The following is a 26,643-nucleotide window of genomic DNA, read 5'->3' on the forward strand; positions in this document are numbered from 1 at the left end:
CCCACATGGCAGTTCACAACTGTCTGTAACTCCAGTTCCAGGGGACCTGACACCCATGGCAAAACACTAATGTACATTAAAAAAAAAAAAAATCCATCCTTAATTCTCTGAAAACACTAGCTTTATGGGCAAAGTTCCTGGCACATAGTATATAGTAAATGAATAGCTCTAATTACTGAAGAATAAAGGTTTTAGAAAAAAAAAAAGTGCACTTGGGTAAAGTGTGTGCTGCCCCCCTCCCCCATGAGTCACCAGCCTTCTGCTAGCAAGAGTGTGAGTTTTCACAACCCTTTTCCTTACACTGAAGCCATGTGGTTCTTCGGCTCACGTAGGCATCGGCACTTTCGTGCAACAGCGTGTGGTAGTAACCCTTCACACCAGTGTCCTGTCCATGTTCATAGCCACATGTCAGTCCAGGACCCTCACATTCCCAAGTGCCCTAGTTAATCCCATGAGTACAGCCCTTACAGAGTAATGCTGCCTGGGAAGCTGAGAGCCAGCAGCTGGTACCACGCAACTGGGCTTGACTGGGCCCTGGGCAAGGTTCTGTGCTGACCAGGCCATAGCTACAATAAGCAATGCTCATTTCATCTGTATGGTTACAGAAGGTGTACAGGTGAACTGTTGAATTAGCTACCTGGGAGGGGACAGGAATATTTATGGAGTACTTACCCAAGGCTAGCCCTGTGCTAGATGAACTATACTGTCTTGGCAGTGAACGTTAGCCTTTAGCATAGATGGGCTTCTCCCTGTCTGTCTATCCACTTCCCTCCCTTCCTACCTGCTAGCTTATTTGAGCTGGGTTTTGTTGTTGTTGTTGTTGTTTGTTTGTTTATTACAGAAGCATTGGGCATCTGATGGGAGAAGTTGATCACTGGCTCTGATGGGGTCTGTGGTTTCTTGTGGGTTTGTTTGTGCTGGTGGCACCTTCTTTACAGTGCCCATGGTTCTTACTGTCCCACATAGGCTCACTGTACACACTGTCTTATTCCCCCAAGGTAGTCCTGCTTCTTGTTTCCTGAGTCCCTTAGGTCCCGATGTGTACTACCAAGAGATGTTTATTTTATGAGCTTTGAAAAGCCAAGGAAACCATCCCACGTCTCAGATTAAAACTGAACTCAGAGGCGACTGAGCAGTTGGGCTGACCGATGTTGCTTCCTTAACTTTGCTCAATTGGGTCTACGAGAGAAGCAGTGAGCCAGCAAGGGACAGCTGGTGTGCTGAGGTGCACTGTTGAGGGCATGGACATCCTGTCACTGAGCACGATGGCCACTGCTAGAGAAGGCTTCTCTGTGGCAGTAGCCATTGAGTGCTTACTGTGTGCCACCCACAGCCATTCCATGGGTATGAACCTTGTTCTGGAATGTCAGTGTTCCTTCTGTTCCCCTTTTCAGACATCAGCATGGGGCCTCTGTAACTTGGTTGAGGGCCCCCCTCTGGTGATAGTAGTGACAGGCTTTCCCACACAACAGACTTTCCCACCCACCACCCCTAGAAACAGCCTTACAGTGAGTGGTACCGATGGCACATGCTTGAGTCTCAGTTGTACTTTTAGACAGTCTTAAGTTTCAGTACATCAAAACATAATTGCCGCTACTTTGAGGTTGAGGGGTGACAACTGTTCATTTAGCATATGTAGGAGGGGCATGTGGTACTGAGGGGCTGGCAGAAATGAACAGTACTCATTGTCCAGGGATGGTCCTTGCAGGGACTGTGGAAAGAGAGAGGCTGTCCCTCTAGCTGCTTGCATACAAGCCCGAAATTGCATCTTTGGATGGAAAAGAATCTTGTAAGAACAAACAAGGAACAAGAGGGTTCTTCTCTCTTTCTCTTCCCTCCCTCCCTCTGTTTCTTTGCAGAGTCTCTCACTGAACCTGGAGCCTTACCAGTTGGCTACATTGGCTGGCCAGCAAGCTCAAGGAATCCTTCTGCCTCTGCTTCCCCAGAACTGAGGTTGTAGGCACAGATTGCTACTCCCAGTTTTTTTATGTGGGTACGGGGATCCAAACTCTGGTCCTCATGCCTGAGACCAAGCACTTTACCCACCAAACCATCTCCATGTCCTGTTTTTCTTTAAAAAGAAAAAAAAAAAGTCAGTTTGCAGTTCTGAGACTGGAGCTCAGAGCCTTATTTATGCCTGCCAGACTGGAGCCGCACCCCCAGTCCCAGACAGCGTTTTCTATAATCCAGGAAAGCACATTTTTAATTATTTAAATTCTTACTTAAAATTTCTAACTGAATTTTAAATTAATAGGACAAACCAGTAGTAACCTTTGATTCAAAGATTTAAAACAAAGTATCTTACAATCTGTTTTAATGTGCTGGAAGGTGACATAGTTCAGTTGGTAGGGTGCTTGCCTACTGCTAATGAAGCCATGGGTTCTCTCCCCAGACATGCTGTATGCTTATAATCCCTGGAAGTTCAAGGTCATGCTTGGTTATATAGTGAATTCAATGCCAGCCTGGAATTCTTCAGACCCTGTCTCATAAAATAAAACAAAATAAAATGAGCCCCCCCCCCCCACTTCCACACACTCATAGGGTTTCTCTTTGTAGCCCTGGCTGTCCTAGAACTAGCTCTGTAGACCACCAGACTGGCCTGGAACTCAACAGAGATCTGCCTGCCTCTGCCTCTGCCTCTGCCTCTGCCTCTGCCTCTGCCTCTGCCTCTGCCTCTGCCTCTGCCTCTGCCTCTGCCTCTGCCTCTTTTTGAGTTCTGGGATTAAAGGCATGTACCATTTGCTTTAAGTGTCTAAGAAGATTCCTTTATTTCATGTGTGTATGTGCAGGCACATAAATGTTATTTATAAACAAATAATAAATGTAATTAATTTTTTAAATGAATTGTTAATCAAAGGCTTCTTCATGGAACCTTTCAAATTGTGTGTCTTATCCCTTTGCCATAGCTTCCCTGGATGTCCATACTTGAAATGGGTCACAGCCATGCTCATGTTGTCCTGTGCTTTATGTAGTCTGACCAGTATCCCTGGGAGTGTCCTGGAGATTTAAGGGGCTATTTTACAGCCTCAATCTCAGTTACCCTAAACAGTAAGTCAGAAACTAAGATACTGCTAAATTGGGATTTTCTTTGTTTAAATCCCCTCCCACTTACATGTGTTTGACAGAGAAGTGTAATCTCAGAGCTGCTTTGTCCAAGATTAACTGTGCCTTTCACACTTCAGCAAGAGCTGGGAACTGGCCTGAACTATGCTGGACACGTAGCTGATTTTTAACAGTGACCTGGGTGATTGTAACCACACTCCCCTGGGTTCTGCGGACAGCCTTTGCTAATGAAGTGTGGTACCTTTAAGTAAAGGTCACAGGCCTGACCTGGGTTGTGTGGGTTCCTTGTTTGTCAGGCTGGAGGCATTTTCTCATTTTCACAGTTGAGCTGAAAACAAAGGCCGCCTTATCCTAGCAGGGAGCTGTGCTGGAGAGCTGACATCAGCCTTTTCCCCAGCAGGCATCGCCTCTGCCTTAAGAGTCTCCACAGAGAGCTGCTCAGGCAGGTCACCATCTTGCTCCTGGCATTTTTCTGGCTGAATAGCACATAACACACTAAATGAAGAAATGCCAAGGGTGTTAGGAGCCAGAGGACAGAACAAAGGCAGTATCATCTGAGTCCGTTCCAGGCTGTGTAGGGACAGGAGGCCAGCTTAGTGGCTGTAACCTGTGTCCTGGGGGTTATAGAAGTGGGTCACAACCTTGGGGAAGAAGGACTTGCCAGAAGCATGCACAGGGTTACGTTCTAAAGGGACACAGAAAAATCATAAAACAGGACTGAGTTTAGATTGATGGGTTAAGTAAAAGACATTTATTCAAAATGAGAGGGAACAGAACAGCACTGAGCTTTGGTTTTTCTCCTCAGACCCTGAGGCTGTGCTTGGCTGGGGACACAGATCACAGCTGTTTGGAACACAGACAGTTAATCTGGGCATTGCTTGGTTCATAGACTCTTCTTACTGGAACACAAAGCTGGCCTGTCCTGAAATAAAGTGCTGTTCTCTTAGGTCTCTGAAAGATCCAACTGAGGAAAGAGGAAAGATAAAGAAACTGCTGAGGGGTTGGCCTCGGTGTGGGTTGATGGGCACCTCCTCTCCTAGGATCTCCCTGCTTTGCTTCATGGGACAGGAGGAGGCTGGTGGAGCTCTGGTGTTTATATTTGAGCCGGCACAGTGCTCATCTCCTGCTTTGCTGTGTTGTTGGGCTGAAACACTTCATTCTCAGATTTCTTCATATTGTCTCAAGCGTACTCAGTGTAAGCTGCAGAGAAGTGGGGTCTCTCTGTTCTTCTCCTGCTGCTTAGGCTTCTTCTGGCCTCCCTTGAAGAGGCCTAAGAGATGGCACAAGGATGCCAGGCACAGTGGTGCACACCTGTAATCCCAGCACTTGGGAAGCCAAAACGGGATTAGAGAATTTATGGCCAACCTGGGCTACGTAGCAGCAGTCATCTTTAGCAAAAGAAGGGAGGGTGGGAAGCTAACGGACCCTCACAGAGGTGGTTTCAGAACTGGGTGGTGTTGTAGTCAGTTGGTCCATTAGGTCAGCAAGCTCAGGGGTTCAACCCTTGTAGAGGTTATCTGTTGTTAGAGCTGTTGGACACACAGAGGTATGTCTTCGTAACTTGTCAGGTTCCAGATTGGACCCAGTGCTGAGATCTGTTTTTGAATGTATTTTGTTCCTTCAAAATTCCTGTGTTTAAGCCCCACCCTCCAATGTGATGGTCTTTGGAGCTGATATGGTTAGATGAGACCAGGAGGGTGAGCCCTGTTCGGGTGGGGTTAGTACCCTGGTAAGAAGAGACCACAGCACTGTTCCCTCTTTCTGAATGAGGACTCAGAAGAGGACTGCAAGCTGCCATGAGTTGTCAGCCATCTTGCACACTGGTCTTAGGCCTCCAGGGACTGCAAGTAAAGAACAGCTGTCATTTACCATCTGTTGTTTAGATCCCTTGTTGAACCACGGTGGAACATAGCGTCTCTTAAGAGACACTGCCTGACAAAATGAGCATTGATTTCAGAATTCTGTTGTAAACTTTCAGACCCTCAAAGCTTAATGGTTAAAATGAAGTGGCAGATGCAGGGCTACTGAGTGCCACCTTTAACCCTGGGAACTGGCAGTGATGAGGGGCGAGAGATTGAGGGAGCTAGGCCAGGTGCGCCTCCCCCCATGCTCTGCTCACAAGTTCAGCAAGTTCATTGAAATTTCCCTTCTTACATTCATGAGGGACCAACTAGGTAGCAGATCTGGGGGACACTTAAAATTCCATGCTGTGTGTGACTTGACTTCCTCTCTTTTGACTGACCCTCCTATGACCCCTCTTTTGCTTCCTTTGGTCCCCTTCCTACTTTGGGGCCACTCTTCCCAGGATCTTTGCTGTCTTCCTTCCTTCCTTCCTTCCTTCCTTCCTTCCTTCCTTCCTTCCTTCCTTCCTTCCTTCCTGTTTTGTTTGTTTGGTTTTTGGAGACAGGATCTCACTATAATGTAGCTTTAGCTGTCCTGGAACTCACTATGAAGATTGGGCTGGCTTCGAACCGCCTGCCTCTACCTCCCACGTGCTAGGATTAAAGGTGTGTGTCACCATGCATGGCTACCCAGAATTTGTCAAGAGGCTCTACTGCTGTGGCACACCTAAAGCTGTTTAATTTACAATAAAAAGAAGTTTATGTAGCTTCCTGCTCCAGAGACAGAAGTCTAAGATTTTTGGCTGCTTCTATAGAGGGCTTTGTGCTGTGTCAGGGTGAGAAGAGAAGGGGAAGCAGAAGACAGAGGCTCTTGAGAACTAATCCATTTCCCTGAGAGCTAAAGCAGACTCTGGAGCAGGGTATTCATCCCCCTTCGGGGCACTCCCTCCCCATATCATAATCTGGTTTCAGCATGGATCTGGCCCAGATAGTGCGGCCTGTGGCATTTGTTATCTCTGTGCTTCCAGGCTCTGTCCTTCTTGTTGTGGGTTACATTGCTACTCTATGTAGGAGATTCCCATATTGTTATCAATGGTGAGACCCACTGTTCACACCATCTGCCTCCTTTTGCATATACACCCCATGTAGGAATTTCACCGCGTCTCATTCCTCCATGTTCATGGTTGATAAAGAGCTTTCTGTCTGACTCAGAAGTCATCTCCTGCCTCCTGCCCTCATCTCCAGGTTGAGCTCATCGCTATATTCTGTTGACATAGTGTGCTGACTCTTTTCCATGGAAGCACCCTCCTGGGTCACATTGAAGACCCCCTTTCCACACAGACATCCTTTCTGGGTCAAGCTTCTGAAGTGTTTGTCTCTGTGGCTCCTGGTCAGCTATGGGAAATCCCTGTGTCCCTGGGCTGCAGCCTGTCCTGGGGCTCAGGACCTCGCCTGCAGGCCTAAGCCATTCAGAAGCCTCTCCCCCATGGTGAATCAATGGTCTTCATAGGATATTGTTGCTGTCACTGTGTACCTCTCTCTGTCCCTTCTCTGATAGCCCTTCTATGCCAGGGCTGGCTTCCCTTGTTCAGTCAAAAGCTCTGTACCTAGTGCAGTAGCAGATACTCTTGGGGCAAGTCACCCCTGGAATAAGAAAGGAATAAGAGACCTTGAAGCTCTCTTCCTTTTGATGGAGATGGATTTTACAAGCTGGGCTTTCATGGCACAAGCTTTTAATTCCACCACTCCAGAGGTAGAGGTAAGTAGACCTTTGTGAGTTCAAGGCAAGGTAGTAAAACCCTATCTCAAAAAAGATGAAGGGGGGAGGAGGAGGAGGAGGAGGAGGAGGAGGAGGAGGAGGAGGAGGAGGATTTTTAGACATGTAATGTCTTAGGTAGCATTTCCGAGAGTGTTCCCTTGTGTTCTGCAGCCATGGTGCTCACTTCCAGGCTGTGACAAAGAGTCCACTATCACTGCCCTGTAACCCATCTTCCAGAACAGGAACCCCAGGAACCCCTTGGACCTAAGTCATGGGCCTGCCTGATATCAAGCAGTCTTATCTTGGTGTCAACTCAGAGGAATGCGCCTTCCCAGTTTACTGTGTGAATGGGAATGAAGTGCCCTTTTTTCATCCTTCTATTTACATTTTTTTCTTCGACTGGCACCAGTCCCTGTAGGGCATGTGAGGCACCTGGAAACGAGGCATTGAATATGGTGACGTGAGTGTCAGTATCACTGCTGGAGGAGGCTGGATATGTCTCTGGGTGGCACTGGGGCAGATTCGAAGCCAGGCACTTGAGAAACTGAGGCAGGAGAATTGCTGGGGTGGTCCAGGAGTTCCAAACCAGCAGCACACTCAGACTCCACCTCGGATAAAAAGAAAAAGAAGAAAAGGGACAGTATATGTAGACTGGAGAGATGACTGAGTCATTAAGAGCACTGACTACTCTTCTAGAGGACCAGGGTTCAATTCCACGAACCCACACTGTGGGATCTGATACTCCCTCTGGCCTCTGTGGGTACCATGCACACACAAGGTTCAAATACATACAGGCAAGTAGGCAAATACATTATTTTTTTTAATCTCTCTCTTTTTTTTTTTTTTTTTTGAGACAGGGTTTCTTTTAGCCATCACTGTCCACTGTTTTTTTTTTTTTTTTTTTTTGGTTTTTTTTTTTTTTTTTTTTTGGTTTTTTTTTTTTGAGTAAACACTCTCATCTTGGGAAAATAAGCAGGTCTGTACCCACATGTGTCCTTCACATTTACCACCAACCCCTCTATCCAGGGTTCCACTTTCTGGTATGCACTGTGTTGGTGTGCTTCTGAGTGCCAGCCCAGGACCGTGTCAGTCACAGCCCACCTCCCTACTCTCCTGCTCTGTGTCATTCTTGGTCGTTTGTTTCTAGGCAGAACTGTGAGTAGGGCAGATGACAACAGGAGCTGTCCCTCTATCATGGCTGCACCTTGGTGAAAGGATTAAGAGCCAAGCTGAGCTCTGTTGACAGGTCTTTTTCCAGAGCCTTGTGTGTGGGACACCGCTGGATTTGTTCATGGCCGTGTCTCCTAGACTACACTCCTTGGGTGACCTTCAAGGATGGAGGAGCCTGTTGCAACAAACTCCTTTCTCAGTAAGCACCTCCCTGGACTTTCATGGAAACGCTGTGGTTAAATTTTAAAAGAATTCATGGAAATCTCCATCGTCTGTCCCTCACCTTCAGGGCAGCTAAGCATGTATTGTCAAGCAACTCTGACATAAGTCAGGCAAGACACGGGATGGCCCTGTTTTCACTTGTGACGACCATCATCATTTGAAACCATGGCCCATGATGTCTTTGTACATTGGCTTCCCAATCATACCCAGCCGGCTCTGGTGGGAGCATCCTTTACCCTTCCCCCACCCCCCACAGCAACACTTTATACATTTTGGAGAGCATTCACTGCCCTGAATCACCAAGAGGCTTCCCTGGGAGCAGGCTGTGAATGGCACCTTCTCTGGGTTCTCGCTGGTAACTGCCCCACATCCCGGCATCTTTGTTTCCTTTGATCTACCAAAGCCTTCACTATCAGTGCCACCTTCTACAGGCAGCTTGTGTCTCGATATCATCTACTGGCCTAAAATTCTCGATGCTTCTGCCCCGGCCTCCGAGCAGCCAGGACTCTTGCCTTATTTTTCTTTTAGTTCTTTCTAATGCTTCTTCTTTTTCCCTTTGTTTAGATTAATTGGTATTTTTAGGGCAGGATGCAGTTACAAACATGTTTCTTTAGAGATTTTTATATAGGAGAGTTGTTTTAGAGAGGGTTTGGTGGCAGGTTTTTGGTACTAGGGGACCCAGGAATTGTCCTGGAGGGTTGGCACCCATGAACTCTCAGTTGAACTAATGGCGGGGGCTGCTTGTCTGTCAACACGAAGGTGACACTGTGTCCCCTCTGATGGTGGAGTGCTGTCCTGATCAACCCATTGTAAGCTAAGGATTTTAGCTCCCTAACGATGCTGTTAGGGTTGATCTGGGTGCTAGGGTATGCAGGTGCCTGGGAAGATAGTACCAGCCTAGGAAGAGAGCAAACTTCACTGCCCAGAGTACAGTTTCTACAGAATGCACCCTCCCTTCACACGATGGGGAAGTGGAAGGCCCTCTCTATAAGACAGACAAATAAAGGAGGGATTTAGTTAGGACTCGTGTGTGGTTGCCATGTGGGGGAGGCTGAGCTCTCAAAGAGGGCATGAGGGAAAGTCAAAGGAAGGGATATTGAAGGAGACAGCAGGTTCAGAGGTCACACTGGCTGAGATGCCAGGGTAAACTCAACAGGCCACCTCTGCCTTAAGGTGGCTCTCTTTTTCATAGTTTGACCAGTACTCCAGAGGCTACTATTTCCAGCCAACTAGTTAGGCAGTTTAACTCAACAAAATAATAAACAAACAAAATCCCAGTGCTTTTATTTATTCATGACAAAGGTTTCTTTTTCTTCCTAACTCAGCCAAAATAGATTGTTTTCCTGTGATTGCCAGTTGTTTACTTGTTGATAGTTCATTTGAAGCTCGGGTTACCACCCTTCCCACACACACATTTCTCTCTTTGTCCCTGAAGTGCTGGAGTTGGGACCCAGTAGGCAAGTGCTCTGAGCTACACCCCAACCCACAGGTGGATTCTGTAGACTGAAAACTAAAAATGTGTACATGTTTGTATTGGGGGAAATGTTCTCATGTGTGTAGCAGGGATCTTGAGTTTCCAGCAGCAGCAGCAGCACATTTGATACGCAACTGAAATGGTTGTTGTTGTTTTGAGTACAAACTGGCCTCAAAGGCACTCTGTTGCCAAGGATGACTTCTGATCTTTCTGCCTTCATCTCTCTGGTGCTGGGATGACAGGTTCACTACCATACCTGGTTTATATGCTGATGATTGAACGAAGGACTTCATTCATTCTGGGCTACAGCCCGAGCTACAGCCTTTGCATGGTCTCAGGACTTCAAGCTTGTTTGTCACTGCTCTTTCATGGGGCTGTAATTTGCATGGGTGGGTGTGCTCCCAAGTGCTTGGAGCCAGCAGGGCCAGAGGCATGTCTCCCGAGATGCCCTGGGTCCGCCTCATTTTTCCTTTCTTTAAAGATTGGTAAACTCCTTGCATTTCCAAGAAATGTCAGTTTCATTCCAGTTGATTCTTTCTTTGAAAGTTCCAAGTCTTGTTTTATGTTGCTGGTGACCAGAAGAACTTGCTAGCAAGTGAAGATACTGGGGCGTTGAGAAAGTTTGGGCTTTGCAGGCCCTCCTTGGTGTCTCCATCCTGTTCACATCTCGTATCCCATTTTTCTGAAAGTGGAATTTGTGGTTTGGATGGTACCCATTTGGTGTCTGATAACCTGTGTGTACCTACCTTTTCCCTGCATCTCCCCAGTATTCTCATTTATTTAAACTGTGGGACTTAGCATTTGCACACAGAGCGCTGTAGTTCTGCAGGAGTGCTTGCTAGCCACGTGTATTCTGTGACTGGCGATCTGGCAAGACTTCTTCTGAAGTCTTTCAAATATTTATGGTGTATGTAAAAGAAAGATCTTTCAGGCTGGGGTGATAGCTCAGTCACTGAAGTGTTTGCCCCACAAGCATGCACACTTGAGGTCTTCCATCCCCAGAACCACATGAAAAAGTGGTTGGGGGCACATGCTATAAACCCCAGTGCTGGGGTGGCAGATCCCTGGTGCTCCCTGGCCAGTCAGCACAGCCTACTTGGCCTGAGTTTCAAGCCCCTAAGAGACTATTTTTTAAAAAACAATGACAGCAGCAAAAAACAAACCCCAAGGTGGATGCTCCATGATGAATGACACTGGAGGTTGACGTCTGCTGGCATACATGCCCCCCCTCCCCTCCCCCAACACACTGGTTTTCTTTGGAAGTGGTTGGATCATTCACTAGATTTTTTTCTTTAGCAGGAAAGTCTTCTAAACGTGTTCTAGAAAGGACTGACCTGTGTTGGATAATACCCATAACACATGGCTAGGATGGGGCAATGGTGACTGTTCAGTACATGTACCTTATGAAATGAAGGGACCTTATTTGTATGAACTTCACTGGCCTGTTTATCTAGGCTCTTTTTTTTTTTTTTTTTTTTTTGATAGTCTCCTGAATTAGAGGCATTGGGAGCTGGAGGGGTTTAGCCCTCAGTGGAGAGGTGGGGTGGTGTGACTGGAGTGGAGCTGAGTGGCTAGAAGGGCTGCCTCACTCAGCAGAAAGGGTAGTCTGCATTCTGAGGCCTCCCTGACTGTCTCCCGTTGCTTTTTCCCCTTCCAGGACCTTTCCCCGCAGAGCCGAGCCAGGAGCATGTATCACTAGTAAATTCTAAAATAAAAAATGGAATTATTATTATTTAACCATTTTACCAGATGTTCCCTGGGGCTTGATGGACGCAGCATTTACTAGAAAGTTACACTCCTGAGATGTAGTGTTATGGACACGGTTGCTATAGACAGTGACAGTTGGTAGGGTTGGAAGGCAGCCTTTGCATCTTTTTCCCCTTTTCTCTTTTTAGTGTGTTTTCCTCCCACAAGAAATGCTCTTTCATTGGGGTGCTTTCCTCTTCTGTGCTATAGGTCTACTTATGAAGGCTTGCTTGATATAAATGCAGTTATATTGCTGTGTGAAAACAGCTAGCAGGCCCATGCATGTTGCAAGCAAGCCTCCTTTGGATCTAAAGGAGCCTTGACTCCTCTAGTAACTGAGGCCGCAGGCCGGGGATCAGGTTCATAAATCTGCAGATCGGATGAGACGATGTGCTCACTCTAGCTAGTCATGTCTGCAATGCTGACCTTCAGCGCTTCTAACAGAACAGCCTCTCAAAGTGGGGTCTGTGAGGAGGGCACGAGGACCCACAGAAGCTGAACTGCAGGCCTGTCCCCTCCCTCCTGCCTTGCCCCTTCCTGCCAGCATTTCCTTTGGCCAAGTTGTAGAGTTTGCTAAAAGCCTGATGTTATGGAAGGTAGGGAAACAAAGAAAGAGGAAGTGGCTTGCTGTAATTCTGACAGCAGATCTGTTTTCTCTGAAAATGGAACTGCAGCGATGCATGCAACATTCTTGGCAGGCGGCACTCTGTAAATAACGCCTCCCAGGAGTTCCCAGCCTCTCCCAGGCCCGCAGGAAGCTTCCCCTGCAGCGCGGGGCAGGCGGCCCCGCACCTCACACCCTCCTCCTGGGGACTCTTATTCTGACGGGGCGCGCGCCCGCCGTGTCTGCCAAGTTTGTGAGGCCCCAGGCTTTCTTGTGGGAGGACGCTGGGCTGTCTTCATGCTCCTTGGCAATGATTAAAGTGAGGTTAGTACCAAAACCCCCTTTCATTTTATTCCCTTATCCTGCCGTTTTCAAAGCAGATGGCAGTGCTGTATTTTCAGCTGTAATTAATTTAAGCTGGGGGAGACAGGACTGATGGGCACAGCAGGGACGTTCCTCCTGTCCCTGTCTCCTGGCCGTCCAGCACCTTGTTCCGAGCTGAGCCATGTAGCCACCAGACCCCTGAGGGGACAGTCAGGGGAATGGGGTGTGGAGGGAGCTGGCAGAGTTAAGGAGTCCAGGTTCAGGTGCTGCTGTCACCTGACAGGGTCTAGTTGGAGGGGAACAGCTGCTAGAGACCCTGTTCCTCTTCCTCAGCCTCACGCTTCTGCTCTCAAGTTTATTCTTAACAGAAGATATGGAGAAATTAAAGCACTTGGCGAAAGTCTGGAAGGTGGGGCAGCTTCCCTCTGGACTTGCCACTTAGGTTCCCCTGGCACTCATCCTCAGCATCGACCTCTCGACCTCTGCGGCCTGATAGAAAATGCTTTTGTTCCAGCTCTGGGGAACTTGCACAGCAGCCCAATAAGCTCCCTCCACACCTCCTCTGAAACCTGCCCCCTGCCCAGTTAAGCTGCACCAGGCCAAGGGACTAGCAGGTTGGAGTGAGTGCCCTTGTTGCATGGAATGGTGCAGACACACTGAGGAGTTGGGCCCACCACACGCTGCTGCCACACAAGTGGTAGCTATTACTGTTAACTTTAGCCACCCTTGGAAGACTTGAAGCAATTGTTATGGGCTCATAGTGAGAAATGAGAACCACAGCTATGTGACTGTGAGTCTCCCAGAATCTCACAGCTGATCACAGCTCCACACTGTCTTGTATTCTGGTGGAGGAGGAGGGCGTGCCTTAACTTTTGTGTGTCATGTTCACAGTGTTGTGTGAGTACTGCTCTCACAACTGAGGTGGGCTGTTTTTTAGAAGGCTTATCAGTTCTGTGCTCCTGGCAATCTTTCTTTGGTTTCTCTGTAATAGGGTGGCAAATGACATGCTCTAGAGACACAACCTGATAAACTACTGGTGATTTTTCAGAACTTTTTTTTTCCTTGGAGACAGGGTTTCTCTGTGTAGTCCTGGCCTCCAACTCAGAGATCCACCTGCCTCTGCCTCTGAGTGCTGGGATTAAGGGCGTGAACTACCACCGCCCAGTTTGTCAGAATAAGGACAAAGACTACGAATCACCCTATGATCCAATAGCTCCTCTTCTGGGAATTTACACAGAATAATTGAAAATAGGGTGTACTAGTTCCTGTTTGTACACCAACACTCACAATGGCTCTGTTCATATAGCCAAGAGCTGGAAACAGCACAGGAAAATGCCCGTCAGTGGGTGAGTGTTGAAAAGCATGGGTCTCTGTGTTGCAGTGAATAGATTCAGCCTTAAAGAGGCAAGACATTCTGGCACATACCAACACATGGATGAACCATGATGGATTCACGCTAAATGAAATAAGCCAGGGTCAAAGCAATGACTGTGCATGAGTCAACTTATACAAGGACTCTGGTACGGAGGATGAATAGGTTGGCTCATCTAGAGGGAATGTGGTCTGACTGGGGGTTAGTGTTTAGTGGGGACAGTAGAGATTCATGGAGGTGTGTAGTGGTAACATATTATATATTACATAGCTATGTGAATGCACTTACTGCTACTGAACAACATACTTAAATATGGTATTGTAGGGGCTGAAAGATGGCCCTAACTGCTCTTGCAGAGGACCAGAGTTCAGTTCCCAGCACTTACATAGTAGTTAACCACCACCTGTAACTCCAGTTTTAGGGGATTCCACACCATCTTGTGCAAGAAAACAGCCATACACAAAAATAAATAAAATCTTATACACTCATAACACAAAATCTAAAAAAAGCATTAAATGATAGCGTCCCTTACCACAACACAGAAATAAACCATGGGGTTAGTGGTGGTGGACTTTGGTTCAATTGAAGAACACTGATGGGGGATGGAGAGCCAGCTGTCTGTTGTTGAAGCCTGTCATCTACAGGTGAAGTCAGAATACTCCGGGGGCAGTGACTTAAGTTGAATGTGTTTGTAAGAGGAACCATGGCCATCTGGCTTTTGGAAGCTCTTAAAAGAGTGGACAGATGAGGGCTTAGAATTTTCTACACAGGTTTAGCTCAAATGTCACATCAGTGATGAGCAGAAAGTTGGGTCATTTTATTCCGTGTTCATTTTCTTCCCTCTTCGGGGCTCCAGAGTTTAGACTGAGTAGGTTGTAACAGCCAGGACATTGCTCTTAAATGTCAGCAACCACCAGGGAAAGAAAAGCACACAGCTCAGGGGAGAGAGAATTAAGGGACATTGAGGCAGGAGAATCTCAGATAGGAAGCCAGCTTGGGCTACATAGCAAGATCCTGAACGGAAGTCTGGAAGGGCAGTTTAGTGACCTGGAGAGACATGAAGTAGTTCTTCAGTGATGGCCTCTGTGTCTACGGGGAACTTCCAAGAATGGAGGAGACTGAGCTGTAATTAGCCCATCCAGTTGCTAGCATACTGTAGTGTTTCCAAGCACTAGGATAATTCTCAAAAACCATCTTTCCTTAAAGTAATTTAAAGCTTATTTCTACAAGTCTCCTTAAAGTAATTTAAAGCTTATTTCTACAAGTCTCCCTTCCCCTATTTTTGGAAAATGGAGTTCAGCAAGGACAGACCAGGTGCTTGGAGACAACCGTGTCTCTAAACCCTGAGAGTCTATTTACTCCAGATGGAAGGGCCTTTGGGCCCTTTACTGATACTGATATATAGAAACCATGGTAGGTGTCCAAAGATTGTCTCTCAGGTGCATATCTCATTGCTGTAGATTCTCAATGCCTAAGGTTCATGCTCTATGGTAATTTAGTGGCTTGCTTTTGGTTGCTGTTTGTAATTTTCAAGGTCAGTCAGGGTTATAGGTGACTTGAAGAAAGACATCCTTTCTGGTTTGTACTCGGTGTTGAGTCAATGCATGAAAGACTTCATGAAGTAATTTGGAACCTGTCACCACCAGCTGCAGGGTGCTGGCCCCCTGTGCAGGATGTGGGTGTGCAGCCATGTGGATAACACACGTGTGGGAATGCAGGGGGTCTGCTCCAGAGGGAGTTATAGATAGAGCTGAATTGAAAGAAACGTTTTACACGTGACCCCACCTTTCTTTTTAGATTACGTTATTTTTATTTCATGTGTGTGGGTGTTTTACTTGCATATCTGTATGTGCATTACATGGGTGTATTGCCCACAGAGGCCAGAAGAGGGTGTCAGAGACCCTGGAACTGGAGTTACAGACAGCTGTGAGCCACCACGTAGGTGCTGGGAACTGAGCCCAAGACCTCAGTTTCCAATGGGTCACATTGCTACAGGCCTGATGTAATCCAGTCTTGTTTTCATCTATCACACATGCCTGGGTCTTCAGGTCAGAGATTATCACTGTGCTGATTACCAGCTTTTCCCAAGGTGCTTGGGTCCCTGCGCTCCTGTGCAGTGATGTTCAGTGTGAGGCACGACTCATGGTGTGTGTGTGATGCTGCTGATTGTCTGGCACTGGAGTAATTTGAAGAGGCTGGGGTTAGTTGCCGAGTTCTGCCAAGTCAGGCAGGGAAAGACTTTTCTGGTAGCTGGAAGACGGAGTAAAGTTCCCCGAGTTTTTCCAAAAGGAAGACGTGGCTCTATGACATGGCCTCTGAAGACACTTGCCGCTCATTAGAAGGCAGGCTTTGTGCTGAAGCTTTCCTCTATTGAGTGGCTTGCCCGAGGAAGGAAGCTGTGTCCCAACAAGTGTCTAAGTATCTGTGTCGCCATTCCTGTGGCTGCCGAGTACATGCACCGCCCTGGGTCCGCCTCATTTTTCCTTTCTTTAAAGATTGGTAAACTCCTTGCATTTCCAAGAAATGTCAGTTTCATTCCAGTTGATTCTTTCTTTGAAAGTTCCAAGTCTTGTTTTATGTTGCTGGTGACCAGAAGAACTTGCTAGCAAGTGAAGATACTGGGGCGTTGAGAAAGTTTGGGCTTTGCAGGCCGTGATTTTTGCAAAAGTGTGGAGGAAAAACTAGGAGGGAACCTTCCCAAGATTTAGCAGGAAGCTCTGAAAGACCTTGTGGCAGCAGAACAGGGGCGGGAGTGCAGTGTGTTCAGATCTTTCCTTTTTGGTGGATTTGTGACTGAGGATTACCCTCTTGGAGTTTCTCCAGGAGCCCTGATCCAAGTACTGCCCTGTCTGCCCAGCCTCTTGAACTCCTCTGATGTTGAGGAGTTCTCTTAAGAATGGGCTTGCTTTTTGAAAGTCAGTTGTTCATAAAACTGTACCTGGTACTGTGCAAGACACCAACTTGTCCTGTCCTGTTTGGTCACTCCTGGTGGCTGGAGGGACTGCGTCTTTTCTCCTGGTCTTCTCCAGGCCCTCCTAAGGGGCTTTGGGAGCTCTAGTCTTGCACACTCCTTCTCTGACTCTAGGAAGGCTTGTCCTGGGAAACTGGGAGTGGGAGAGGAAGGCAGAGGGAAGGTGGACTTGCAGGTGGGTCTGCAGGGAGCTGGTGCTGGACTACTGGCATGTTCGTGGCCTCTTCCTTCACCCTATCCGCCAGTCTTCATCTCAGTAACAAAGAGTAACAATATAAATGCCAGCCCAGTGGCGCCTGTCCCTGGGTGGAGAGGGAGTGGTCTGAGGTTTCTGCCCATGGCAGATGTGGCGGCTGGGCTTTAGCAGGAAGAGCCTGATGCTTTCCATCCCTCTCTAGTTTGAGGACTGCTTAATGCCAAAAACACGATAGTGGTTGTACTTTTTAGTATCATTCATTGAGGGACTGCATAATGACGAAAACAGCTGTACACCCAGGAGCAGCAGGCATCTCCAATGAACGTTTATTAATCTCAGCAGCATCTCCATTCATTAGCATCTGAGCATGCATGTGTGCAGCACGTGAGCTCCAGGCTCTGTAAACTGTGCTTGCCGTGCACATGGGTTCTTGGCCTGTTTGTGTGTAGTCCTTGGGGGTTTGTGGCCACAGGTGGACCAGTTCTTGCTTGGCTAACATGCAGAGAGCACTGTGCTCCACCCCCAGTCTCATGGCAGACCTGATTCTCAGGCTTCCGTTTCTTTCTGTTGTCTCAGCTAATGATTTAAAACACATGCGGACAGTTCTGGTCTGGGGAGCTGGGGCTGGAGTCAGAGTGAGCACAAGTGTGAGGCCTAGCTGGGGTAAACTGGGAGAGCTGGGCTTGTGAGTGGGACCACTCCTGAGACACTGAGCCTGAGCCACCTTGATTATTTCATATCATTGTAGATAGAGTGTGTGGCTTTCTGGGGATATAGGGGGGTGCAGAGGGGGGAGTAACTGCTGGGAATGTTCTCATGGGATACAAGCACAACCTGGGCTGCTGGAGGGGCCAGGGGAGACGGGTGGTGGTGGCTGGGACATCATGACACAAACAGGTTCTTTCATGACTTGAGTGATGACTTAGAAGCCCTGGGCTCAGTTGTGGGGACAAGTCCTAGTCCTCACCAGAAGGGTGGCAGGGATCATGTAGTTCTTCTTAGGCTGTTCTGCCTGGCAGTTACCTCCTGTTACAGGAGTGGTTGGGTGACCCTGAACTGTCACCTACCTGCTCCTGGGACTTGGGCAGATTGTCCCCTTTCCCCTTCTTTTCTCTTTCCTCATACAGTACAATTCTAAGGTGGCACCTCAGAGCTGGTTTGGCACTGGGGAAGGGGGGTGTTAGTGCTCCTCAGCTGCAGTGATGGCAAGTGGGAAACCAGGCAAGAGCATTCTGTCTGTACCATCCAGAGTTGCTGAGCGCATGGTCAGAGGAGAGCCAGCTCCACAGGCATCCCCTCTGCTTCAGGGAAGCGGGTATGTAGATATCGAACTGGCTTCTAGAGCAGCCAGGCCTAGGGTCATGCACTGATTGGCCTTGGTCTCCTAGCCTCATGCACCAGGCTGTGACTCAGTGCATAGCATGTGTTGTCTGAGGGTCCTTGCTACTTCTGTAAGACTCTAAAGCAGGAGCTGGAGAGATGGCTCAGAGGTTGGGAGTGCTGGTGCTCTTCCAGAGGTCCTGAGTTCAATTCCCAGCAACCACATGGCAGCTCACAACCATCTGTAATGAGATCTGGTGCCCTCTTCTGGCCTGCAGGCATACACGCAGGCAGAACACTGTACATATACATAATAAATCTTCAAAGCAGTGGTTCTCGGTAGGGGAAGACATGTCAGACATTGATATTACAGTTCATAACAGTAGCAGATTACAGTTATAAAGTAGCAATGAAAATAATTTTGTGTTTGGGGGTCCCCACAGCATGAGGAACTATAAAAGGGTCACAGTGTTAGGAAGGTTGAGAACCACTGCTCTAGAGCTTTAAAATACTTTTGCATTCATTATAAGGTCAGTCAGCCATTTGGTGCTCGAGGTGGAGGCAAAGCATTGAAAGACAGGACCACGTGCCTGAGGAGCCAGCTATGTACAGCGTTCTGAGGAATGAGCCATTAGGTGATTTTTATCATCATGCCAACTCAGGTCACTGGGCTCACAAGACAAATGAGCCCTTCTATACCGAATCATCTTGCTGGCCTGAAATTTTTAATTTTTACAACTTTTTACTTTTATGATAACACCTAGCACAATGTTATTCTACAGCTGGAAGAAATGTTTTCTTCATACTTTTTAAGCTTTAAAAACCTTTACAACCTTTTTTGTTGTTGATAAAACAAAGCACACACATTAATGGAGGCCAGCCCAGGGTCAGACTCCCCAACATCACTGCTTTCTGGCTCCTTTATTTGATATGAATAGGCAGAGGCAAGCTGATTGATTGAGCTCTGTGAGTTTAAGGCTAGCCTAATCTACATAGAGTGATTGATTGGTTTCTTCTGAGGGATACTCTCTTAGTATCATTTTCCCTTTGAGTGACTGTTACCTTATTCACCCTTCAGTGGTATTGAGTTGTGGCTCTGGTAACCTCATCTTATTAGATCTGGTCACTCATAACATCTGTCAGTGACAGAAATTAAAGGCAATTCACAGGAGAGATCAAATGTATTGCTGAGACATAGTATAGAAACAGTTGCTCCACCCCCATCAGGGAAAGGGGAGATTTTAGATTGCGAGCTGTGCCCTGGAATCCTTGACTTTACCTGTTTCTCACTTAAGAGTTCATTATAATGAGGTTTGACCACCAGCCTGAATAGCTTGAGGACCAAGCTGGGACTCGGGTCTCAGCTTCCTGTGACAGAAGGAATGGAGCATGGGTTGGCTGGCTAGTTCCATGGAGTTGAGTGTAGAAATTTCACTGGACAGAAATGTCAGCCAGCCACAATGGTGTTGTTCATGCTGTCTTGGCTTTGAGATGGACATGGCCTATGCCATCATGCCCCCATTAATGACACCATTCTTGTTGAAGTAGATGGCCTCGGGGTTGGTCATGGCTTTGGGAGAGCCTGAAGGCTTAGTTTTTGTCCCCCCCAGCTATTAGTGTTAGACTGTGGGCAGGGTTATGATTGTCATGCAGGTTCCCAGGGCACAGTGTGAGAGCAAGATGGGCTCTGGCCCTGGCACACAGTGACGCCAGCACAGATTGGCATCAGGAAGGCTCACTCTGTCACCTCCAGGATATCCTGTGTGTTGTGGGAAGCCTGAGGCTGGGTGGGTCCTTCCTTACTCTTCTTTTTGCCAACATATCATGCATGGTTCCTAAGGTTGAGCAAGATGCTGTCAGGGCTAACCCTCCGGTCTGTACCTGGGTAAGGGCCAGACACTTGTTTCACCACCGCGTGTTTTCTTTGGAGTTGTACTTCTGGGATCTAGTCTACTTTCCCCAAATGCCATTGACATTTTGTCTTCTGAGCTCAGAGAGTGATCAGGAGCACATGGCGACTACCTCCAGAAAACTCTGGGCCTGGATGAGTGTGGTGGTTCCTTTTTGCCCACACACCTTTTTGTTTTCTCCTAAAATAATTGGCTTGGAAATGCCCGCCCATGGGCAAGGTCGCTGCTCCCAGGCAGCTTCGTGAGTCCTCGAGGCCCTAGCAGGGCCCCTGTTAGGTTTCCACCCACCAACTTGGTCTTTAAGGAGCGGCAGGATGTGTGTGGTTTGGGTCAGCGTCCTGACAGCACAGGACGCACTGGGCTGTGATTCATTCAAAGGGGGAGGGACATGGAAAACAATGTCTGTCTTTAAGCTCCAGGAACCAGGAAAGTGAGCTGGAAATATGAGTGATGTGTAATTTTACTAAAATTAACCAGCAAGTTCCCAGGCTTGTTCTGTGTTTCGTGGTATTGTGTGTGATGTACTATGCTCGGTGCCAACTGAATGATTCCCTAGGTGTTGGGTCCTGGAGGCCCCTCATTCTATGTTCTCTGTGCATCTCATCATTGAGGTTGGTGCTTGTCTGTGGGGGATCCAAGGTGGTAAGGACTGGTGACTTTGAGGACAAGGGGACAAGTGATGCTAGCCTGCCTGAGTCATCTTGCCATCTGTAGGCTGTCTTCTTCCTCAGACCCTCCAGCCCTCTTTGGACTGGCTTCTTCTGTACTGGTTGCCTGCTGCAGGTTCTTTTGGGACCATAGTGCTCCTGCGATTTCCTGTCCTTGCTAGCTAGTATCTGCTGCTTGAGCCCCCGGGAGTGTAGACTCTAACTGAAGGCTGTGGGTGCCTTATGGTTCACTGGTCAGCTCTCTGATTCTCCACGAGTCTGCCCATCCCAGTTTTGCATCTTGATGCTTCCTTTCCCTGCACAGGTGGTCTGTAGCTCAAGACAGACTGGACTTTGTCTCCCAGAGCTTTCCATGCTTGTGTAGGATGGGCAGAATTGATAAACGGAGGTGTGGTGGCTTCTGTCCTGAGGGTTTGCACAAGTGCCCTGGAATTCAGGGCCACTGCACATTCAGAGAAGTACAATATGGCGGCAGCCTCCCTGGTGAATGGCAGGTGGACAGTTGTTGCTACAGCATAAAAGGTTTGGAGCACAGAGCCAGAGGTAAAGATGGAAAGGCAGTTGGGAACAGGGTTAATGGGAAAGGTGCTAGCTGCTGATACTTGAGAAGAGATCCATCAGGTCAGATTTTCTTAATCAAAAGATGGCTTTGAGATGAACACAGCAAAGTCAGGGAATGATGGGACTAGTGACTGGGCATGTCAGTGTCCTGCAGGGCAGTTTTACAAGAAGCCACCAGTGGGAGAAAGGGATGCCAAGTACTCAAGATGGTGCTGTGTGACTTCTTACAACTAAAAATTGGTCACTAATAAAAGGTGTGACTGTCACACGTGCAGTGTGTGTGTATGGAGGGTTATGTGCTTGCAGTGTGTGTGGTGTGTGACTAAATGGTACATGTTGCATTTGGCTGCCCCAGCAGGCAGTTATGGCTGCTCTTTGCTCAAAGCCCAAGTGTACACAGCCTGCTTCCTTGATGGAAAAGAACAGGCCAAGTTGCATGGGCTCAGAGAATAATCAAGTTTTTAAAAAGCCTTAGGAATCACACCCCCCCCCCCATTTTCCTTTAAATTTTAAAGTGTTTGCTCTGGCAGCTGGTTAAAAAGGGACAGACCATACGTGGGAAACACTGGTGACAGTTCTGGAGTCAGTGGGGTGGAGGGAGGGCAGAGCTGAGCCGGGAACAGTTTGTGTAAGCTGGGCCTTGTGGGTTCTCATGCCTTACTTGTGTTGACACTATTTAAAGTCCCTTATGGAAGAGGCGGCACTGGGCATCTGGCCTGTGGTCCATGTGGCATCTTCCAAGTGTGCAGGCCTCTACAGCTCAGGGAAGCTGTTGTTTTCTTCAGCTTTTGCTGCAGTGGTTTCTGGGTGCAAGTGCTGCCCATTGGCTGCCATATTCTACACTAATGAGAAGCAGACCCACCCAGAAGAGGTCATCAGTGGATGAGCCAGTCACTCGGCTGCCCACTGTCTTGGTGTCCTGTCTGGACAGAGAGTTCTGCTGCTGGGGAGCATACACAAGTATTGTCTCACTGGCTTGTAGCTTGTGTCAGGTTTCTTTGGCCATCAGCATTGCCATCCTACCTCAGTGACCCATGGTGGTCAAACTGAGCACATGAAGTTGTCTCCTATGTAGGCAGGTAACACTGCTAAGTGACATGTCTGCCAGCAGGGAAGGAGGGGGCCACAAAACCAACTTGGGCTTAAAGGCACTTTTCCTGTCCTTAGGGCCTGGTCCCTCAGCTTATCCTTTGGTCCTACCCTTAACATCAGGGTAGGAATGTCATGGAAACATCTGGGAGAAGTGCTTGGCTCTTCACCAGGAGCCCCTTTGCCAGTCATCCCCCTCTGAGCACACCCCTGTCTTTCAGGAATAAGACTGTCAACGGAGACTGCAGAAGAGATCCCAGGGAACGGAGCCGCAGTCCCATTGAGCGAGCTGCAGCCCCTGCTGTGAGCTTGCATGGTGGCCACCTGTATGCATCCCTCCCTGGCCTCATGGAGCAGCCTCTTGCACTGACTAAGAACAGCAGTGACACTGGCAGATCGGCTGTGGAGAGGCAGCAGGTGTGTATGTTATGCCAAGCAGCTTGGTTACTTCTCATCTGGAGGTGACCAGGTCAGGCTGGGTGTCGGGGACCAAGAGCTGCATGGAAACCCTGAGCAGAAGTCCTCAAGTACCTGGGCAGTTCCATTCCTGAGGCTTTGCACAGTACAGGGTTGATCTTAATGAGTGAGGCCCCCCACGTGCCCTCCCCCCATCTTCCCTGGCACTCTCTTCCTCAGGATCAGTGTAGTAACCCTCCCGGGAGGCCTGTGCTTACCCAGTAGGATTTCACAAAGTTAAATGTCAGTGGCATCACAAAGTTAAATGTCACACAAACCTGTGATTAGGACACAGGCTCTTTTTTTCTGGGGGCTGGGCGTTCAAGACAGGGTTTCTCCGTGTAGCCATATCTGTCCTGTAACCGGCTCTGTAGACCAGGCTGGCCTTGAATTCACAGAGATGCGCCTGCCTTCAGAGTTTTGGGATTAAAGACATGTGCCACCACCGCCTGGCAAAATTATTACTTTAAAAAACAAGGCCAGAACTAGTAGTTCAGTCTTATAATCTCAGCTATTTGGGAGGCTGAGGCAGGAGGATTTACGTTCAAGGCAACTTCCTAAGACCCTGTCTCACAAAGAACGGGAGGTAGACTGATCTGAGGACCTGAGTGCTTCCCTTACCTTAGCAGGCCCCAGAGACGTGGTAGGCCTGTGATTCCCAGGTTTCCAGTCAGTGTTGGTACACGTTCACTGAGGAGGAGGAGATGCTGTGTGTCAGGGACTCACCTGAAGGTGCCAGGAGAGAGGACCGCAGCACATTTAGTCTCCCCGACTGTACCTGCTGTTTGTAGCACAGTGGGCTCCAGGAACAACTGGGTGCAGGGGAGGTCCCTGTCAAGAGGAGCTGGGCCCTCTGGCAGCAGCGGCTCACCTAATCCGTGGATGCAGGGGAGCTGACCTGTTCTCCCTCCTGCAGAACCGGCCCTCCGTGATAACCTGCGCATCTGCAGGCGCTCGCAACTGCAACCTCTCTCACTGCCCCATCGCACACAGTGGCTGTTCTGCACCTGCATCTGCCAGTTACCGGAGACCACCCAGTGGTGAGTTTCCACCAGAGCCTGTTTCATGGGGGAACCCTGGATTAAGCTATGGGCTATAACCTCTCCCTAAAATTCACTTAGTCTTGAGTTTAAAAGCAGTGTTTTTGAGCACATGTGTACCTTGAATTGGCCATGGCTTGGGTGAGAACATTGGGTCCCTGGTGCCTCTGGGCTTTAGATGACAGGAAGACAGCCTCCATCATTGCTATTTGTGCCATAAAGGTTTAGTGCCCAGTGTGGTTGAGTACCACTGACTAGGGTACCTGGGCCCACTGATGCAGTGACATCTCCTCTGATCATCCTTTGCAGCAACTGCCACCTGTGACCCTGTGGTGGAAGAGCACTTCCGTCGGAGCCTGGGCAAGAACTACAAGGAACCAGAGCCAGCACCCAACTCGGTGTCCATCACTGGCTCTGTGGACGACCACTTCGCCAAAGCACTAGGTGACACATGGCTTCAGATCAAAGCGGCCAAGGACAGCGCTTCCAGCAGCCCAGAGTCAGCATCACGCCGGGGCCAGCCAGCCAGTCCCACTGCCCACATGGTCAGCCATAGTCACTCCCCCTCTGTGGTCTCCTGAAGGGGGGGCTCTACCCTCCGACCACACAGGGATCTGCATGGTTTGCCTGAGCTTTGAACAGTCAGTGCTTAAAAAAAAAAAAAGAAAAAGAAAAGAAAAAAAATCTTGGGGGGAGGGTGGGAGGGTGGTTTATTCGCAAAACCATGTTGTCTGGACTTTCGTTCTGCTCTGTTTTTGTACTTGCTTGGTGTTCGTACAAGGGGTCTCAGTATGGCAACAGGAACAGCGCAGAGTATCGGTCCAGTGGAGCATCCTTGCTTCCTGCCCTGGTTACCAAAGAAACCTCTGCAGGTCTGCCGCCTGGCAGCCGGGACCCTGCGGCCCTTTCTTAGTCACAAGCCATGAAGACATGGGGATCCGGACGCTTTGTGCTCTTAGCTTTTGAGATCGGGTATGCACGGCTTGGCTTGCACCTGGGGTCCAGCTCAGTCTGTGTGTGCATGTGTCTGCCTGGAAAGAACTGTCCTGATTTGCACTATGGAGGGCAGCCATCTGAGTGCCAGCACAAAGGGCAAACTGCTAGGGAACACTTCTGACCATGTGTGCTTGCATTGTTGCTAAACTTAGAAGGTCTCTAGCAGGTTCTAGGTCTTTCTTTCTAGTCTTGAGGTGCTCACAACTGGACTGCAGACTCCCCGACCATGGGCATTTACCTTCTCTGAACACTGCAGTTTGTGAGGCTAGTGCCCAGACTAGAGGACTCCGTAGTGTTCCTGACATGGTGCACGTCTTAATAAGAAAAATAGCTGGTTTCTATTGACTGTAAGCTCAGACTGTAGCACTGACTGGCTTCTCGTCGGCGGCATTAGCCTGTTTCATCAGTTACAGCCCTAGATCCAGTCACTGCTGATACAGCTGTGCCTCTGAGATGTGTAGTGGACTCTCACTTTACTCCGAGAAGGAGCGCACGGCCAGTGGTGTGGTAGGTTGGGGAGCCCATTGCTGCTGATTTTCTGCATCCTGGGCTGGGGACTTGAGTTTATGTCTTTAGGCTCCTTGATGCACAGACTGCTCCTTTCCAACTACTGGCCAAACAGTAGGTGCCTGACAGTCTGCAACGTGGAGCTGCGTGTGCTTCCTCTCATGCCGGGGCCAAGGCTGTACACATTCCTCAATAATAACTATACAGTTATTCCTGCACCACTATTTCCCGCTCTATTAATAGCTACTAACTAGACATTAGAAGCAAGCAGGACAGACATGGCTGGGGATGTCCACAGCTGCTGCTCCTCCCGGCCGTGAGCATTTCTGTCCCCTGGCCCAGCCCACTAAAGGGCTAGGACATCATCTGGCCAGGACCACCTCTCCAACAAGGCATTATGGACTCCTTGTACATGGGAGCCCATGGGGCTGACTTTCAGTAGGAGGAAAGCAGGTTAGCTGTTGAACTTGGGAAACAGGCAAGGGTGGAAAGGCGGGGACTGATACCTGTAGTCACAAGGTGGCTACCGGTCCTCACATAAGTGGACAGCCCTCCTGCCCCGCACACAGTTCACCCCACTCTCCTGGGCTTCCAAGCTTGGCATTCAGGCCCCTATATTTTCTGTAGGAAAAAAAGAATTGTTGAGAACACTTTTTTTATATAGGTAATTTTAAAGACCATCATTACGCTGTGCGTAAAGAATGTACAGAGAAATTTGTAGGTATTTTTGAAGAACAATTAATTTGTTAATGATATGTAGCTATTTAATTTTTCCCTTTCCTATGGTAATCATTTTTTGTTGTTGTTTGGGAAAAAAAGTTGATCTTTTTTTGTCGTAGGTGTGTCTGTAATCGTGCAGGTACACAGTTACTCCATGACAACACTGCGTCCGCATTAATAGCCACTAGTTTGTTATTCTACAGGCTACTGAGGTTGTCACAGGAAAACAACCGCACCGCGGACTGGCTCTGTGGGCAACAGGCCTCAGACACCCGTCAGTGATCGGGTTGTTGCTGTTGGGGGTGGGGGTGGCAGTGGGGGTGGCTGGGTCTCTGGTGCACTAACCTATCTGGAATAGGCTGTGCCCTGGAGGGGAATGCCACGAATCAGCCGAGGAGTGTGCCATCCTGCCTGGGCAGGAGCTTGTGACCTCCCCAGAACCAAGCCACCCATGTGCGTGCTGACCCCTCTCTGTGTTTGTAAATCTGTAATATACCATTCTCTGTGGCCTGTTTTTCCTGGAAGAAGAAAAAAAAAAAGGTTTGGCAGGCCATCTTTTTTTTTGGTTTTTTTGTTTTTTTGTACTTAAAAGTAGCCTTAAGAACAATAATAAAGTGCTCTTAAACCAAGGTTT

At 48.4% G+C, this 26,643-nt stretch overlaps 1 protein-coding gene across 3 annotated transcripts in view; it reads left to right on the forward strand.

Moving 5' to 3' along the window:
• Positions 1-26,638, forward strand: part of Vgll4 (vestigial like family member 4) — a 60,890-nt gene extending 34,252 nt beyond the window's left edge. For 2 of the 3 annotated variants that reach the window (XM_027429137.2, XM_027429140.2), the window contains 3 exons: positions 22,512-22,707; positions 23,663-23,786; positions 24,096-26,638. In XM_027429137.2, coding sequence (XP_027284938.1) covers positions 22,512-22,707; positions 23,663-23,786; positions 24,096-24,367 — 592 coding nt within the window. In that variant the 3' untranslated portion in view covers positions 24,368-26,638. Of the gene's footprint in view, positions 1-11,996; positions 12,204-22,511; positions 22,708-23,662; positions 23,787-24,095 lie in introns of those variants that run through there. The other variant, XM_027429141.2, reaches the window with a different exon arrangement.
• The last annotated feature ends 5 nt before the right edge of the window (positions 26,639-26,643 follow it).

This window comes from Cricetulus griseus, chromosome 8 (assembly GCF_003668045.3).
Source record: "Cricetulus griseus strain 17A/GY chromosome 8, alternate assembly CriGri-PICRH-1.0, whole genome shotgun sequence".
Classification (NCBI taxonomy): Eukaryota; Metazoa; Chordata; class Mammalia; order Rodentia; family Cricetidae; genus Cricetulus; species Cricetulus griseus.